The sequence below is a fragment of the Mchenga conophoros genome, linkage group LG3 (genome assembly GCF_057382185.1).
Source record: "Mchenga conophoros isolate Kocher_MC1m ecotype Shallow Benthic linkage group LG3, M_conophoros_male_GT1.1, whole genome shotgun sequence".
Lineage (NCBI taxonomy): Eukaryota > Metazoa > Chordata > Actinopteri > Cichliformes > Cichlidae > Mchenga > Mchenga conophoros.
This window is the reverse complement of record NC_140528.1, coordinates 46466805-46486588: the sequence shown is the minus strand read 5'-3', so window position 1 is coordinate 46486588 and position 19784 is coordinate 46466805. Positions and strand designations below refer to the sequence as shown.

Sequence of the window (19784 nt, the reverse complement as noted above, 5' to 3'; positions counted from 1 at the left end):
GCCAGTCTATGGAGAGTATGTTCATTTTATAGTAATCCAACTTCCCTTAAGTTGGCCACAACTATTGATGAGAAGATCTTAAAATGGAATCGTATCTACTGCCTCTCCCCCTTTCATTGAAAACATGTCAAAACTTTTACCCAGTGGACTTAGATTTTTAAACTTTGGCTCCAATGGGGCCCATTAGCCATGGACACCCTCCAAAGCACCTCTCTATAAACTTTGCAGTAGAAACTAATACTTTCTTAACATCAGCAACTATCAAACAGCAAGACTGAATATTGTTACATTAAATATTCGATAAGTTGTGTAAAAAACAACAACAACAACAAAATGCCGCAGAGTGAATAGTATAATGTGCTCTGTGGGAGTGCTTTTGTTGTGCACTCATATCCAGGCGAAGTGGGTGAGTGAGTATAACAGAGATTGAGAGAGGAGTTCAGATACTCCATCTCAGCTTGAGTTAATGGAGAGGGATTGAAGAGAAAAAGTGAAGGCCACTCAGATCTGAAAATTTAAGCTCAGTGTGCTGACAATGGGAGAGGTGGTTACGATGCACAGTTTGTCACAGTACAAAGCAACCTTACTGTGAGAATCGTGTTGGAGGACCCTTGTTACAATTTCCTGTAAGATCTCTAGCAGAAAAAAAAATGAGGCTGGCGGGTTTTAGAGTGCTACTACAAATGTTCAAGCCATTAATAATGTCTTCTGCTGCTATTAAATGGTGATGATGTGGTGATGGATGCTGAGCTTTTATTGTCTTTTAAAAAAATGTTTGAAAGGTAGACTGCATACAGACCTGAAAAGTGGAAGTGCCTCAAAGCAGCATTATTTTCAGTATCCAGCAGAGCACAGCCTATGTGGTTGCAAAAATAAGTCAAATCTTTTAGGTGTCTGTGGTAAAACAACCTTGCTGCTCACTTGATCTATGAGCTCAGTAAACATTTTGCTGAGGAGTTAATTATTTTAACTGTTAGTTTTCAGTTTTTATGAATACAGAATGATGCTAATTTTGTAAATGATGGTCTCATTAATCAAAAAGTACGATAAAGGTGGCGAGAGAGTATGTTTTAGGCCAGGTTACTTGTAGATGTAGCTATACTGAATGATATCAGCATCAGAAGGAGGAACATGACAAGGTGGAGAAATACCAAGGGCTGAGACAAGAACTCTAGAAGATGTAGAGGGTGAAGGTAACAGTGGTCCCAGTGGTAATAGACAGCCCGCAAGAAGGGAAATTTTTTTAATATGTTTTTTTTCTTTTGAATTGCTAAAACATGTCGAATGTGACATGTGTTTTTTTATTCAGTCAAGGATATTTGTCTGTATTAAAATTTAAATTTCAGCTTTTTGTTGGTTTCAATAACCGCAGTTAAATATCAGTCATTTGTCAACATAATGTATATAAAAATCACTGATAACCCTGTATGTGCACCTAAAAGGAAATTAACAAAATATTGTTTCATATTTTATTACTGAAGCTGTAATAGTAATACACCGTCAGAGAATATCTATAAAGGTGTTTTTTGGGATTTAAAAAAAAAACTTAATTTGAACCACTATATTTGGATGGGATTTATTGCTTTTAATAGTGCAGTTATTTTAATCCAGTTCAGAACATTTATCATTATGGTTTCATTTAAAAATTAAAGACAAAATTTAGCTTTTGTATGTAAATGGAGGAAAACGTTTGTGCCAGTCTGATAGGCAAATGCCATTACTTGGAATTCATCATTTGGGAAGCTTGAGGGCCCAATTTCAATCTGCTCCTTCTACCCTTCCAATCTGTGATGAGTGTATTTCCATGAGGAATTACACTTGAGGTTGCTGAAGGGTCTAAAAGGCTAAAATAATAATAATAATAATAATAATAATAATAATAATAATAATAATAATAATAATAATAAAAAGAAAGACAAAACAACCCTGAAAGCTTTGGGAAACCATCAGCGTTCTGTGACAGAAAATGGAAATTATAATCAGCATCCCTGGCATTGATACTATCAGATCTATTCATAGATGTATCAAGATCCCATCCATCAATTATTGGCAAATGGGTTTACTCCATTTCAGCTTCAGTCACCCAAAAATAGATGCACACAATTTCGCCTTATTGTTAAGGAAGTCCTAAAATAGTAATGCAGAGCTTTTTGTAAGTGCTGGACTTTCCTCTATATTGGAGTTACAAAAATGGTGCTGAACCTTGAACAAGTATGATTAGTAGTAGTAACAATTTTGGATGGCTTTTATTGGGTACCCCTTGCTAGTACCAGGTTGTATTCCCTTTTCTTTGTGGCACAGATTACCGGTCATGGCAGATGGATGCTCTCCTGGTTCTCTGGAACAAAACTGAATTGAATTAAACAGATTTTTACAAAGGGCTGGAAACATTCCTCAATTTTTTTCACAATAGCATCACACTGTACCTGCACATCAATGATGTGAATCTCCTGTTCCAACAAATTCCTAAAGGTGCTACACTAAATTGAGATCTGGCGACTGTTGGGGCCATTTGAGTACCAGTAAATTCATTGTCATGCTCAAGCAACCCATTTGAGATGATCTGAGCGTTATGACATGTTGAGCTTATCCTGCTAGAAACAGCCATAAGGAAACGGGCACATTGTGGTCATAAAAGGATGGACAATACTCAGATATACTGTGATAAATGCAAAATTACTAGTAAAAGTGTGCTAAGAAAATATTCCACACACCATTACACCACCACTCACGTTGATACAAATCTGGATGGATCCATGCTTTCATATTGTTAGTGCCAAATTTTGACGCTGCCATGACTGTTGCAGCTGATATTGAAACTAATTAGTCCAGGCATGTTTCTTTTTCTTCCTCCATTGTCTTCTATTGTCTAACTTTGGTGAGCCTTTAAGAAATGTAAAGAAGAAGGGGCTTGGATTATCTCAGAAAATAAATGCAGTTTATGAACAATTTTTGGTGCTCGTTTGTTGGAGGTTGCAAGATAACCTTGGAGATATAAAAAATTCTACTTTTGATGTATGTAAGTTCCAGTTTTTAGTTATAAAAGGACACAGACACACAGAAGGAGTCCAGAGGCACGTTTGTGCTTGAGAATAGTACATCTGTTGTTGGACACTGTTAAAGGCCAACAGTTTGTGCTTGGTTACAGTCGTTCACACAGTCAATATTTACACAGAGTTATAGAATATACAACATTACAGCCATGTTACAAAGCAGTTTACATTCATATTTGATAAAGGTCGAGTAGCATCTGTGGCCTTCTGTCACAAACTGGCACAATATAACCTGTAAGGAGCTAAATATCTGTTCAACTCTTTTCTTATAAGACAAGCAAACAAACAAACAGAAAAGACAGCCCATTTAATCACCAGAAGCATTTAAAGCAGAGGTTTATGAAAGTATTTCATTTTTAATTTGTTTAAATTTGGCCTTTGAAACTCAGTGAAAGGGAAAAGTCATATAATTTTTTTTTTTTAAGCAGTACAAAAGAAAAATATTGGCAGGTTAAATCTATTCATATCTTATTTTTGGATTAATTTCAAAGGAATTTTTAAGCTATGGTACCATGGTATTTGCCACATCTACAGTTTTTTCCACTGATGGTTTTATTGTATTTTTTCATAGAAACAGTTGTGGAGACTTTGGACCATTTGAAAAACTAATAGACAGTGTTTAGAATTCATATGAGTCAAAAGACTTACATCTCATGAATTGAGAACTCTGGAGAAAATGGAAACAATTGGAAACAATTGGCCCATCTCCTTTTGTATCTTTCTAGCAATGTTAATAACATCCAGGCTTACCTTTATTAAGATACTCTGTTTGGTCTTAGTTGGTCATTTGAGGAAGATAAATCAGGAGTCCAATACTGTAGCAGAAGAGGCTTAGTGGACATGTAACTTTATTGGTCCAGACGCTGTTGTGGAATAACTAAGAGTTTTAAGAAATTTCATGAAGTTGTTGCAACAGTGATATCCTGCTAAATTACCACGCTCAAGTTCAGTGAACCCTTCAGAACAACTGACGAATGTTTTTAAAGGCAGACTGCATGGCTAGGTGCTTGCTTTTATACATATGTGAGCAATGGGACTGAATGAAACAGCTGATTTCATTGGGTAATAAAGTAGGGGCAAGTTTTATTATTCTTCAGTTCATCTTTTAATGTTGTTCACTGGGAAATAAAGACAGATGGTATCAGAATAGGCCCAAGCTAGACCATGACACTGACCTGGAAATGTGTGTTTAGGTTCTCGATCATCCAAGTAATGCTAATCTTATGAGCTTAAATAAAGAATGCAACTTAAAGAAGTCCAATTGCCTTCATTTTTCAAGATTCTAAGGTCTGAACTGAATAAGCAAAAGACAGATAGATGGCTAGATGGATGAGATATAGCTACATTTGTGGAATTTAAAAAATGTCTAGCTATAATTGGAAGATTTATATTGGGAGGATGCACAAGTCCACGTAAAATCTTCAGGAAATGATGCGTATTTCATAATGGAATATAGTGGTTAGCCATTTGTTTAAAATTTTCAACATGCTGAGTAATATATTGGAATCAGTGGGAGTTCCTCAGACTCAGAAAGGGCAAAAGTTAGCTTTTCAATATATTTAACATTGTGAGGGTGTTGTTTAAACCCAACCTTTTAAAATGCCTCCAAAGGAGGGGTAAAGGTTGGTTAAAAAATTTGAATAATGTGTTAACTTGAAAGTTACAATTACCAAAATTACAAAAAGGAATACAATCAGTGAGTTGTAAAAAGTGATTTATGGTTGCTTTTCTTCTTTTTGCGTTTCCTCTGCCTTACATATCAGTGCAACCCTAAAAGTATTCTGATAATAATAAATGCTAATTCTCTGTTCATAACCCCGGCTTACCCAATAAAGTTTCCCAGTGGATTGCTCTGAGGATAATTTCTTTTGTTGGGAAAACTGTAATTGAGCATTACTTTGGATCTTATGACGAAATGTAGTTGCACTTAGCCAATTGTTAGCACTTTTTTAGGGCATGGCCAATGTTCTTACATATGTTGTTGAAAAACAAAACAAAACTAAATGGACATAACTGAAACTTATTTCAGGCATCCAACCAAATACCTCGTTGAAAAACATCCAATGACTTTGAGATGAGGGAGCAGTTCACCAAAACAAAGATGTTTCGGGGTAGCACTCTGTGGACAAGAGTGGATGTTGATGTTTACACATAGCTCATTTGGGGATCTGGGGAGTCTGAGCAAACCATGTATCTTCAACCTACCCTTCTGAACCACTTTATATGTCCACGTAAGTATAATAGCAATGAAAATTCATCCCAACGACTTTAAGTCAGAAGTCTGTCATTTAAATAAAGCACATTATGGTTAAAAATTGCTACTGTTTACAAATATAATTAAATAATTGAGGTCATTTTTTAAAATTAAATCTGTCATTTCTAAACTGTTAGTTTTGACACATAAATTTGCAGGCATAATTTTTTTGTTTTTGTGTCTAAGCACTTAGACTTATCAAAAGAACACTGACATATTTCATATACTTTTTGTACATTTCTAGCTGCTTAATGCATGCATTCATAGGAGGAAAAGAGACAGATGAGGAGCTGAAACAAGGACAGAGAGAAACCAGTTCAGTGGGAGGGAACAGAGGGATTGTGGGATTGCTGGTCGGGTGAAGCAGTGATGCAGCTCAGAGAGAAAGGATCCTCTAATCGAAGGATTTAAAGAGGCATAGATGTCAGGAACACCAAGGCTCAGCCCCCCCTCCAAAAAAAGGAGCTTATCTGCAGTTTTTGAAACAGAATGAAATTGTGTCTACTTTTGATTCGTTTTCTTTCACATCTCTATCTCTGATATGTATTCACCTTGTGCAGGTCGTTTTTCAATCAGCCAGCTGCACCAAATTGGTATGTTGATGAAACTCCTGCCAGGGGAAACCTGAGAGTTGGAATTACAATTAGGCAATTAAATTTTAGACTTAAAGAAACAACCTTTGGTAATAACAATTTGAACAAAGGAACTAATTAGTTCATAATTAACAGAAAATTAAGAGCAAACATTATGTGTGGAAACACATACGAAATGTTGATATTACTTGTGGGAAATATTCCTACCTTCCAAAAATAGTAAGTTTAGCCTTTTATTTATGTTACTTAACCCAGACCAGAAACACATTGATTCTTTTCTACAACAAGCTGTCAAGGCACATAGTGGGATACTTAAGGGCAAGAGAAAAGGGATAGTGCAAGACTGGATCAGCATGAGGGATGTGCTCATTATGCTTATTTATGCTTATTCATTATTTAGACATATCTTACTAACACTAAGCCCACCATATTAGGTCAACAGAAGCAGACCACCTGATTTGAATGTTGTCAATATAACAGGTGGCCATTATAAGTTGTCATATATATTGCCAGTAGTTGATTTCCCATTGAGAATACAAAGCATGCATGGTTACGGGATGTTTTTTTAACTTAAACTTGGTAGTAGTTGGTAGTTGGTTTGGATTGGGGTCACATCACGTTCACACCATAAACGAACCGCTAAGGAGTTCTTTTGAAACCGTACTAAGTTAAAGTTTTTAACTCCATAAGTTAATTGCGAAGATTGTTTATTACTAAACCTTACCAAGAAGTTTAAAGGTTTTAACTTGTTTCAAAAGGTGCAACCTTTATGGAAAATGTGTGCGGTCTACATTCCCATAGAAACTGTGCTTCAAGTCCTGCCTTTCATAATTTCCTTACTACTTGGGAAGTGCTGAGTGTACACAGACAAGCTAGCATCTTCAGTGCAAACCACAGATAACCATCGTAATTTGCTAGGAACCAATGCCAAATGAGTTTTTTTGATGGAACACTAAATAGATATTTGCAACCAGTTTCATGTAGCGATAGGCAGCATCCACTCACCAACCCATCAGGGAACACATTTTTTTTCCTGGTGACCCCAAGGGGGGGGGGGGCTGATCCAAAGGACTGTCTGATTGAGGCCCGATATTTTTAACTACCTGCTCTTCCCAACTGTTTCATCTTGCTGGAGGAACTTCCTGTCTATTCCTATGGCATAGGTCTTCGAAGGAAGGCACTGAAGCCGTTGATTGAATGAAGAGAAGATTTTTAACCGTTAAAGTATATTATTTTAATCATGTTTAATTATAAACACCCTGCTACTTTCTACCTGGATAGAAGACGAATATGTTAGAAATGGATGGATGGTTACCAGATTCTGTGGAACTTTTGAACAACAACAGTTGAGTTTTAGGGAACTTAGCTGTGTGACCTGAATGAATCCCAGTACATAAGGAGCAGAGAGAGGAAACAGGGCCGACTGCAGTAAACAATTTGATTGGCAGTTTGGTGGGTCAAAGGAAGTCGAGTGGGACAAAGCATTGCAAGCAGTTCACTGGCATTTGGATGAAAGGGCATTATCATTGCAGTACATTCATTTTCTGACTTTATTGTGTATGCTTCTGCCCTTGGTTTTAATCAGCTGCGATTCTTTTTAGCTCATTTTGACTCCAGCAATGACAATTGTGTTATGATTTTCCATGTGTTTGCTTTTTCTAAACATCTGTTCAAATAATCTATTGCAGCTTTACTAGGTTCACTTAAGTGAAATTTTATTTATATTCCACCAGTGGAACCACAGTCTTCTCAAGATGCTCATTTTAAGCATGGAATATTAAAGACCACCTCCAGCAGACCAAGCAGTGGGTCGCCGTTTTCCCACAATTTCCAGATGGCTGAGATCAGTGTTTACTTCCAGTCAGACTGAAAACCAATGCTTGAAATGTTCAATGTAAAAAGATGTGGATTAGTTGTTCCTAGGATTTGGGAATTCTTGGGTTTAACCCTATTTAGGAAGGCCTGAACAAAGGTTAATGTTGTTGGAGCCTTTAGAATTAAAGTGAACTCAGTCTGCTGACAGCTCTGGATATTTTGGCTCTATGATGAATCGCAAGGACAGGTCAGGTGCTTGTTGATAGTGTAGAGGCATAATGTCTATCTAGGGAGTTGATGCAGGATTGCGTAGGCCAGCCTCTGCCTCTTGGAATGATGTAGCCCTATTCCCAGTGGTGTGGTAACACCAAACTCAAGGTGAATTGTGGCCTGACAAACAAAAGCTAGAGTGTAATGGAGTGCTAGAAAGAAGTTACTGTAACATCAGTAAGTAAGATATCAGGAGGGTCTATGACTTTGCTCACTTAAAGCCCATTTTATGTTTTGTCTTCATATAAAAGAGAAGTTGAATCATTTAGCTCTGGTTTGTCCTTCATCAGGCTAATCCAGAGTCTATGAGGCAATCTCAGCTGTAAGGCTTTCAAATTTGTAATTTGAATTTAATTTGAAAACTTTTTTAAATGTACACATGTGGTACCTCTTGGTGAGGTTTCATGTGACTTTATGGTGAACACAGCATTACATTTAGCCTAAGCCACCATTTGGTTGAAGTTTGGTAGTTTTGTTTGGTTGGAATCCAAAGCTACAAAATCTACAAAAGTAGATACAGGGTAAATTTGGTAAATGATTTCAATTTTCATTTCCAGAAGCTTCCATCTTTTTTAATGTCTGTGGACTGGAACTCATCCCAGATGGCATGACTTCATAGGCAAGGTATAGCTACAGTCTGCAAATGAGGACTTTGTGAGAACAGAAAGACAGGGAGGGTTCAGTTAGCTGATTTGTGCACAGAAATATGAATTAATAGACTACTAGTCATGACTAGTTCACAAACTGCCGTAAGACTGTGTTTGGAAGGGTTGACAAGATTTCTCACAAAACATTCAGTGGCGCTATGAACTCAGGAATCAAGATCATATTTTAACAGTATAAGTGACAAGATGAGCTTCTTTTAAAAAAGAAATTCATGGTGGAGTGCAAACGTAGTGCCCTAAATCCATGTAAAAGTCTATGAATAAACTATTCACTTGTGGAAGTTATTTGGAATTCAAAGCATCCATTAAAGTTATTGAAAAATGGCATATCTACCTAATGAGTTTTGCTTTAATGTAGCCAATTATATTTTAATGATATTTCTTCCATCTGTAATTGAGTTTCAATAAAAAAGACTTGGTAGACTGAGCAAAGATGAATAAAATAAGATTAATATTAGAAGCGTAAAATAATGACCTGGTCTTTGTGTCTGTATAACTGGAAAAATTGCAATGTGATAAATTTATGGCTTCAGTAAGGTGATAAAGTGATCAAAGAAAAGGAAGTAAATCACTCAAGTTTTCATTTTATTCAAACATTCGTGTGTTAGCTTGAAAGTAGGGATCCTTTCTCTGATGTTTCTTTCTAAATTGGATACAGTTCATTTGAAATACCTTGTTTTTTATGTTGCCTCATTATCCCACATTTAACTCTTGTCTTTTTCTCCTACTGATCCTTTTATCACAGTTACAGCTTCGGCCCTTGTCTCAGATTCCCTTGCTCTCTATTCTCCGCCAATTAAAAAAAATTAAAAATAGCAACAAAGCATCTACCTTCTAATATGAATAATTTGACCACATCTACTTCTTGCCCACCTCTGTGTTTTCTGTTTTGCATTCCTCCAATCTGGCTTATTTTCAGATAATCCACAGCAAATGCACATTTTCATAACAGTGTTTGAAATTTCTCAAGCTTGCATCATGCATCCAAATTGTATCCCCCCCAGCTTTTCTTTTAATCGATTTAACAGTGGCCTAAAAATTCATACGCTTTCTGTAAGAGAGCACATTTGTAAACCACTGTGAATTATATTTTTGAGTTACATGTTTCATCTGTGGATTGAAGATGGAGAAAAAGCCCTGTGCTGACTAGATTTTAAACTCCATTTCTTTTGGTAATTTTTTTTTTTGTCCATAAAAATGTGCCTACTTAATCTGTTCTCCATACAGGCCTGCCCGCTTTTTTTAAGTGTCACAGATCCTTCAAACACAATTTCACCCTCAAAGCATGTCTTTACAGTGTGGGAATTTTCCATCACAGCAAGGTCATGTCCTCAGAAAGATGCAGTTTCAGTTGTTTAAGAAGACTTTGAGTCATTCAGCAGCTCCTCATCGTTTCTCCTGTCATTCTTCCTCTTCTAATCCCCAATCATCCCCGCCTTCTCCTCTATATTTGGGCTCTTTAATCCCCCCCATTGGCTCCCTCTCACTCGTGCCGTTTCTATTTTCTCACACATCTTTAGGTCTTCTTTTCTTCTGTCTCCATGTGCAATCTTTTGTCCTCTGGGAGACAAAAGAATATTCTTTTCCTTCCTTTCTCTTCCATGTCTTCCTCTCCTCCATCCCTCTTCGGCATCTCACACATCAGTGGCGTTGAGGCATGTAGACACCACATCCTGCGTTTCAAGGACTATCTTCTTTGCCCTTCTGCCTCCCCCTCCTGCCCCTCCCCCAGCGGGATGAATGCTGTCCAGTCGGCCACCCCTTTCCCTCTCGCCGCCACTGCGACATTTAAAGACAGCGAGAAAGGCAGCGCGGTAGTTGCGGTTCATCCAGCCGTAAAGTAGTGGGTTTGCAAAGGTGGAGCACATGGCAATCACGTGGAAGACGGTGTAGAGCAGGCGGAAGTCCCGCATGTCCAGCACCGCGCTGTCAATATCGGTGGCCAGCTGGAAGGCGTGGAAGGGAAGCCAGCTCACGGCAAACACCACCACCATGGTCACCAGCATCTTGGTGGTTTTGCGGCGTCGGCGGTGGCGTTCGGAGGCGACGCTGCTGTTGACACCACTCTCTGCTGGACTGACATGACCACGCAATTTGGACCAGATGCGGGCGTAGGCAAAGGAAATGATGGACAGGGGGAGGAAATACTGCAGGATAAGCATGGAGATGCTGTAGATGGTGCCATCTGTGTTTGTCCCGGGCCATTTCTCCATACACGCCTATGACAGAGGACAGAATGGGATGTTTGGTTGAGTTTAGTCTGTGTTACATGAAGGTACACTTTAAATACCATGGTTAGGTTAGCCTCTTAATATCCCACAGGTCACTGGATTTAATTTTAGCCACATGGTTAAAAAGGCAAATCTCCAGAAACTAGAAGATGTAACATTAAAAATGAAGTCACATTTTGCCATTACAGTTTTTCTGCGCAATGTTTTTTTTTTCTTTTCCCTTTGGGTATTCCCAATAGATGAGAAGTCCATACAAAATGGCAAGTCAATGTTTGCTCCAATCCAAAGGTAATCAAGATTATGTGATATATGATCAAAAGCTTTAGAAAAGTTACTAAAAAATTGGATTCTTTTGGCGACTAGATCAGAATTTTGACATAGTTTACATTTGATTGCAGTGACTGGAGAGGCTGGGATTATGAACAATAGGAATAAGGTGGGAAACAAGAGTTTGGAGAGGAATGGATGTAAGGAAAGAAAAGAAGGAAAGAAGGATGAGATAAAAGAGGAGGCAACGTGAGGGATGTGAGCAGCACCAGGAAGATCAAAGGGAAAGAATGAGGAGGGAAGTGAGGGGGCCGATCTGTACAAATATTTGATTCAGAAACATGGTGTTGTAGGTGTGTGACTGCATATACCTGTATGGTATGTCCAGGCTCCAGTGTGAAAGAGCCGTACTCTCTGAAGATGGCAAGAGGGCTAGCCAGGATGGCACTCAGCACCCATGTCAATGCTATCACTGTAAAACACACGTCCTTACGCATCCTGGTCTCCAGGTGGTACACGATACACCTGAAATGCAAATTGGTGCATACCAAATATTTATATAAACTTGAAATGTTCACATGAGGCGCACTTTATAGTTTCTTTCTCAACAGGTCAGGACACAGAAAACCACTGATATTATATCAGTTTCCTGATTTTTAGATTGCATTAGTTATTACCAGGAAGTTTTGTCACACTTTATTCAGAAAATCTTACTTTTCAGGGGGAACATTTGTAGCTATTTTTACAAGTTTTCAAAATCTGACAGTAACCTTCTGCATTCAAAAGTTGATCAATTCTCACCATATCCCCAACACAGCAGCCCCAAACGACAGTCTCCACTGTGTTTTACAGATGGCTGTAGACACTGACTGCTGCTCCTGACCTCCTCTGTTTTATAACGATGATGATTTGAACCAAAAGCTTCAAATTCAGAATCATCACTCCATGAGACCTGTTGCCAGTAATTTTCAGTCATTTTTTTAATGTAATTTGGCATACCTCAGCTTTGTTCTTTCCCTTTTTCCCTTCCTTACAATAAACGAACAGTAGATGGATCAGCTGAAAGGCCAAATGGATCTCTCAGGCCTTTTGTCAGGATTTTCCCTATTTCTGAATTAATCAGTGCATTTACACAAACCTTTCATGGATTGAATGACCATGAAAAGAGGCCACAATAAATTGATTAGAAATATAAAAGATGGATTTAATCTCACCATAATGTCACCCATTAGTCAGTAAAGTCTCATTTTGAAGCTGGCCAAAGTGCAAGACCCAAGATAGAAAATTATGCAGCGACACTGCTCAGATAGAACAACGTCATCGTATAGCAATAAACACTTTTTGTGTGGTTGACACTACCTTAGAGTAGCGGTCCCCAACCCCCGGGACATGGACCGGTACAGGTCCTTGAGTCGTTTGGTACCAGGCCACGAGAGTTGAGGCTCGGGTGTAAAATTTATAGTTTTCAGGGTTTTTATCGTTATGTTTTTGATCGTTTTTATCGTTAACTCGGTTTCCCTTGGTCTTTTCCCGTGTGTTAAAAAGATATATATATTTTTTGGTACCGGTTCTATTTTGTTGTATTTATCCGCGACACCTTAAAGACCGGTCCGTGAAAATTGTCGGACATAAACCGGTCCGTGGCACAACAGAGGTTGGGGACCGCTGATATTAGAGGAAACTTAAAATGAAACCCCACAAAAGTAAGCATATATGTGAGTTTGGAAGTCATGCTGACTGTAATGTACAATCTGCATAAACAAAGATGACAAAGAAAAATTCTCAGCAGGCTCATCTAGCAAGTAGCTAAAACATGCAACACCAACCCTAAACTGGGTGCATTGTTTGTGCAGTTTTTTTGTAGGCCAAGATCAAGTCCTTCTTTACAGCCAGAATCAATGCTGCAAATCTTTCCGTTTGTGGTCAAATCAGCAACACTCATGAACATAAAAAACACCCAACAAGCCAGTAGTGAAGGCCACTCACCAATTAATGTAAGCCGCATTGCAAAAAACTCATATTTCCAAATGTGTTTGTTTTGCTGGTTACAACTGAGGCTCTTTTCTAATCTACTGAATATGGAAGTCAATAAGAAACTCTTAACACTTAAGAAAAAACTTAAGGATAAAAGAATGAAACTCATTACTCTGACTCTCAAGTTTCTTGATCAAGCCTCCAGTGAGTACAGTGGTTTCACATACTCAGCACAAGTCTAGTGGGTCTCTGTGGTGATTTTGGCAGCCATCTGTTTATTGCTGCCCAGATTAAATTATAAAAAACTTCTGGTAAAACGTATTTTAGCTTTTACAATCCCTGCTGATAGAGAAAACAAAAACAGGGTGTAACATGAAATCATTATGGATGAAGTTTACAGCTGAGGCATCCTGACACTGAGGTTTTGTTTGGGCTTTGTGCTTTGGCACATCCAGCATGAAACATAATGAAAGTTACATTAAAGTTACAGCTTTAATGTAGCGTGGGTAGAAGAAAGAACTCTGTGGGCACATCACATTTAATTAAGTTTAATTAAATACTGCTGAAGCACAGAGCATGAACTCAGAAATTTCTCTTTGAACAATACTACATTAATTTACATGGTGAGTTAGTTTTAACTAAAGAAGGACGCCAGACACATTTGTACTTTCAGCAAATTTAACACCCTTATTCATACAGCCTTTAAATAAAGTTGGTCTAGTTGGTCATCATTCACCATGTAGAGGAAACGTTTTCTTTAACCCTTTAAGACCTACCATAGAACCAAGTCCGCCAGAGTTATCTTTATATTTTTACATGCTGCAGTGACATTTTTGGGAGCATTTCAAGTTGCTCCCAAGTATACATGAATACAACCATTATAGCCCAAACTTTAATAATATGTATGCGTTAAGTCTATAATAACTACATTAATTGCAACAAACTGCAATAAACTACAAAAAATTAAAAATCGTTTTTGTTTTTGTTTTTTTTTACATATATTTGTAGGTAAAGAAATTAAAGAGGTTTGTCCCACAAAACTGTAAATACAAAAAAGTTGCACAAAATAGTTTCTAACAACAGGAAATGTATTTTGAGTGTCTTCATAGTTTTGTTTTTGAGATACACCAATTTTTATATACTGCTGGAAAAATAAAAATAAATATTATAATGCAAATTTGCGGGAAAAAAAAAAGCATTTGCATCAAAATAAACTATTTCCGGCAATTTGAGTTCTAAGCATCCTAGAAACTATTCAGACAAGCATGAAGTCAAGCAACACCAGTGCAGGCTTATAAGGTCCCGAAGGTAAAAAAACAAAAAAACAACAACTACATTTTCCACAAAAATGACATCACTTCCGGTTTTGGCCAGGTCATGGTGGACACACTATAGTTCGCGCTGACGTCTATTCCAAAGTAGGAAGTGTTACGAACAGCTGATCGAATCGGCAAAGCGTGTTTCTGGAATATTATGTTTTTGTTGCTGCAAATGCTTTTTATGCTGTTTTTGCAAAGCTATATGTGGAAGGAAACTGTGACTTAGGACAAGCTGATGACATAAAATGTAAGTACAACTCCTCCAGTTTCATATACAAAAGAATTATTGTGCTATCTTAACTGGTTCCGGATCTACAGGGATTTAAAAATAGTTACACAAAACTGAGCGTACCCGCTCCGACCGGTTTTAAAGGGTTAAGGTAGCTATTTTCTGTCATATGTATATATATTGTTACTGGGGTGGAGGCTCATAGTCAAAGTTTGAAATAATGAGGTCAGAGTATGTACAAGTACTCCCTTATATGGTCATCTTAAGCGCACAAGGGGGCAGCCAATCACAGGTAACCTGGCTTTACGCAAACTAGTCTTGTTTCGTACAGAAGATGAACTGAGGAGCTGCTAAGAGCTGCCAGGCCAAGTGTTTGATAAATCATGGAGAGCTACTCTTGCAGCTTGAATCTTTGCTAACAGGACCGTAGGGCTGTAGCAGGAGAGCAAAGTTTTAAAGCAATATCATATTCAAATCAGAAGAGTGGACACTAAAGTGCATCAAACAAGTCTGTAGACTGACTAAATGAGGTTGATTTGACTCTCTTGATGTTTTCTCAAAAAAACAAACAAAAGAAAAAAAAAAACAAAGAGCACAGATGCTTGGATCTTGAAAAGTGATCTTTTGTAAATTTGTTTGTCAGGAACCATCTGCCCAAAAAACAAATAAGCAAATGAAAATCTGCTTTACATGCAGAGGAGAGATTCGTTCGTCTGTTTGCAATCTTTGGACAGGTGGTGGAGAGAACATAAGCATAATGGCCTGTTGCCTGTAGATACTGATGACAGCCACAGGAACATCCTAACATGTGTATACATATACACCACCACGTATAGCAAGATTGGTGCCACAGTTGCTCTTAATTAACAAGTGCTGGCCATTACCAAAAATAAATCAATCTATATTATAGTTTTTAGATGTCTGTAATGGTTTATCCACCAGTTCATGCAAGCAACATTTCAGTGCTTAACCCTTTACAGACAATGATTTCATGGTTCAGGCTTTAAAGAGTTAAAAGCCAGTCTGCAGGCTTATAGAGGTTAAAATGAATAATCTGTTGTTCATTCTAAAGTCACTGCATCACTGCACTTAACACCTACACTCCAACTGCCAAAACAGCAGGCAGCCAAAGTCTAATTGTGCCGTTAGCGGTGCAGTGGCGGTATGACAGAGTCAGAGAATCTTCACTGTAATCCTCTTTTCTCTGGGCCAGGTGTATTAAGGTGGAAATGGATTTTAGATTTGTCATTAATATGACGTCAGCTCACAGCGAGGAGGTGAAAATCTTCAGGGGAGCACAAACTGATTGCATTTTCACAAAAGATCTGAGAAACGTCATGTAGAAAACAGGATAGATGTGAAAATGTGAAGTTAATTGATTACGATGGCCATCAGAGCACGGTAATCTAGCTGTATCCTTTCCCTGAGAATAAGGGACAGTCAACGTGCAATAATAATCTCCAGCTACATACATCTGTATATATAGAGTATTGGTGGGGTTATCTCATTTCCACCCCATTCCCTTCTGAACGTTACCTCCAAATGAGGTGTACCTCGCTGTGGATGTTATATAACTTTTCATTCACTGGGATGATACTGCACTCTGTTTCAACCATTTGAAATGTAGTTCAGAGTGATTAAAAACAACAGCCCAAGATTTTCTAATTGGCAGTAAACCCAAAGTGCAAAGTGCAAAGAATGTTATTACTTAGTCATAAAGTACATTGATCTTCTTTGTTAAGTTTGACAGGTTTTATTTCTGTTTGCAGTATTTTATAAGGATTTAAATTCTTTTTGTGCTTGAAAACATTTGTTTGCAAACGTTTCCAAATTTCTCCTCTGCAAGTATTGAAAAGAACCTTTTGACAAACATAACTAAGCAACAGAAGAGCTGCTTTTGCCGAGCTGTGGATGAACTCCAACTCTTTGTTCTGTGCTGCAGCCTTGGTGAGTTCTGCATAGGATTACATGAACCAGTTCTCATTGTTCAGGGTCTCGTTGGCGTGGCCCTCCAGTTCACATAAGATGAACTCTGCAAGAGAACAAAGACCGCCTTCGCAGCTGCAGTCCAGGACGGTGGAGTTGGAGTTCATCTGAACGTGTGAAGCAGCTGAAGAAAACTGGATCTCCAAGATAAGTAAGTAATCTGGACAATGGGGAAAACAGGAACACGGTGCCATTCTAACACATGAAAAAAAAAAGAAATGGCTTAAATGAGCCATCAAACCTACTTGTGTGGAGGTGGATCTACTGACTAACCAGTACCAGTACCATGAATACCTATGGACTTTATGGATACCTACAGTACAGTAGGTATCCATAAAGTCAAACGAAGCATATAAGTATAGATTGAAAATCTGTTTACTGTCACGTCAGACCATACAAAGTAGAAAAAAAAAACTCTCTTTGACTTCTTCTTTTTGTTTGATGGACTTGCCTGTTTCCAACATTATGCACTGTCATCAATTGTCCACAGATACCCAAACCACAGATAATAGTGATAGAAACACAATTAGAATCCAATGTGCCCGTCTCTGGTTATGAAGCAGGTGAAACAGGTAGCTCACCAGGAAGATCGTGAATACAGATTACATTTTCTTAAAGTGTCACCCACCTGTGGCGGTCCAGTGCGATGACGTTGAGCGTCACAGTGGAGACATGCACGGTGAGCCCCTGGGCGTAGGGCAGTAGGAAGCAAAGTGTGCTACCAAATTTCCACTCACCCTGCAGGGTGTAGACGAGGGTGAAGGGGAGGCACAGAGTGTTGACCAACAGGTCGGCTGGAGATAGACAAGAAGAAACATGTTTGGCTGTAAAAGTTCTCATGAATACATAACAGAAAACTTCCACTAAACTAAGTTATACAAATGCAACTTATGTTGCTGTCTGTGTGCCAGGAGGCACTGGAGGCAAAAGTTAAGCAAGTGTGTGCATTTTGCCTGCCTTGGATTTACTCTTGATAAAGTTGGATAGTTTAGCTTTTTCCCAACTTAAGGCACCAAATGCTATTTTCGGATCCAGCAGCATTCAATGTCTTAAGTTGTGGAATTTCATTAAGCATTGTCTGTTGGGCATATGGAGTCTTTTTTTTCATTATCGCTATCGCAGGGCATTGCTATACAGGTAAAAATGTTTCTGTTCACCGATTACTCACCCTAAAAATTTAATGCAGTGTTACCATTTAACTCATAAAGGCACAAATATAGTATGATTACGTCCCTTACTATCTTTCCCATTTTATTTTTGTGTTTTTATGTATATGAAGAAGAACATTGCTTTCTTCTTTTGTCTGCTTCTCATCACAAACACATTAAACTCATTCTATTTCTGAGGTTAATTTTCTCTGAAATTGCTGCAGAAATTCTACACCACCCACTAAACTCTCTCCTTTTGTATCTTCTCCACCATCATAGATAATTAACCGGGCATCCAGCCTTAACTGTCTCAGCTGTTTGTTTTTTTTTTAGTTTTTTTGTGTTGTTTAAAAAAGACACACTTCCCCTGCAACAAGAGGGCAAAGGATAGATGAAAAGAAAAGGGAAAAAATACATGAGCTAGAGCATGCACCCATGATGATATATAAAAGAAAATTCCCCTCTCGCCCCTGCGGATGGTCAATCCTTCAAGCTCGGGTCCTCTACCAGAGGCCTGGGAGCTTGAGGGTCCTGCGCAGTATCTTAGCTGTTCCTAGGACTGCGCTCTTCTGGACAGAGACCTCCAATGTTGTTCCTGGGATCTGCTGGAGCAACTCACCTAGCTTGGGAGTCACCGCACCTAGTGCTCTGACTAACACTGGGACCACTGTTACCATCAACCTCTACATCTTCTCAAGCTCTTCTCTGAGCCCTTGGTATTTCTCAAACTTTTCATGTTCCTTCTTCCTGATGTTGCTGTCATTTGGAACCGCTACATCGATCACTACAGGTGTTTTCTTCTATGAGTTGTTGTCCTGACTCGCCCTTGCCATAGCATGTGTGTTGTACCTTGTCAATCTTTAGCTGTGAGAGCAGTCCCTTCTTCTGAATGTTTGAACAATGAGCTAATAATTGTTTCGCCATCAATGTGGATGTTGGCTCTTGAAGATTCCATAGGTCCCTCATCCTATTCATGTAACACCTTCCGTTATTTGCGTAGTAGTATTCCAACAACGCCCTGTTTTCGTCTCTTGCCCACTGATGCCTTCTTGTTCCAGTAATCCATTTCTCATCGGGTTGACCTGGTTCCTCAACACCTGGCCCGGACCTTGTTGATCAAGGCTTCATATTTATCTCTCTCGCTCATGTCTGCGGTAGGCTTGCTTAGCATGGGGGATCTAGCCTTTAGGACCCTTACTGGAGACAGATGCCCCAGGCAGGAATCGAATCGAATTGCGACTCCCGCTCCGAAAGTGTGCAGTCTTTGACCTACCACACTTCGAAAAAGGTTCAGGCCAAGGTTTTGCATTTCATGCCTGCTTTCTTCTCATTAGCAATTTACTAGGAAACAAAAAATGCATATTAATTATTATTGTTTTCAAAAGATTTTTTAAATTTACTGTTTTACAAAACAACAACAACAACAACAACAACAACAACAACAACAACAACAACAACATCATCATCATCATAAACCCCACATGAACACCTGGGATATGTTGGCTTTCACGTTGGTTTATGGCTTCAGCTTTTTCCAAGTGTTTCATCTGTCCTGTTATTGTCCAAGTTCTCAAAATGTAGTCATTATCCCAAATACAGAAAAAAAATGGAAGGGTTGTTGTTTAATGCAGTGGTTTTATTTGTGATCCTGACTATACACAATACTTTTGTAACACTGAGATCAGCTTTCTTTTCTTTTTCTTTTTTCACTCAAACACAATCGGCTCATTCCATTAAAGATGCCACAATTTTTCAGTGTTACGGTTGATGTGAGCCCAACTGTTGCTTAAGATGCTTTGTTTTAATTGTAAATGTATGAATCTCATAACATCCAGTTTGTTACACATAAAGCCCTCTTGATGTAACATTTAGCCAAAATATTGACTTCAGACTACAACCAACTCAGACAAATGGCTCCACAAGCTTAAAAATGACTAGCAGGTGGAACAACTACATAACTGGGTCCAAGGTGTCAAGAAA

At 38.4% G+C, this 19784-nt stretch overlaps 1 protein-coding gene across 1 annotated transcript in view; it reads right to left on the bottom strand.

Annotated features, from left to right (window-relative positions):
* Positions 1-4915: 4915 nt before the first annotated feature.
* npy2rl (neuropeptide Y receptor Y2, like) overlaps positions 4916-19784 on the bottom strand; it is an 83687-nt gene continuing 68818 nt past the window's right edge. The window contains exons 5-7 of the mRNA XM_085260565.1: positions 17285-17450; positions 11520-11673; positions 4916-10869 (exon numbers count right to left, since the gene is read on the bottom strand). Of these exons, the coding sequence (XP_085116691.1) occupies positions 10285-10869; positions 11520-11673; positions 17285-17450 (905 nt within the window). The 3' untranslated portion in view covers positions 4916-10284. The remainder of the gene's footprint in view (positions 10870-11519; positions 11674-17284; positions 17451-19784) is intronic.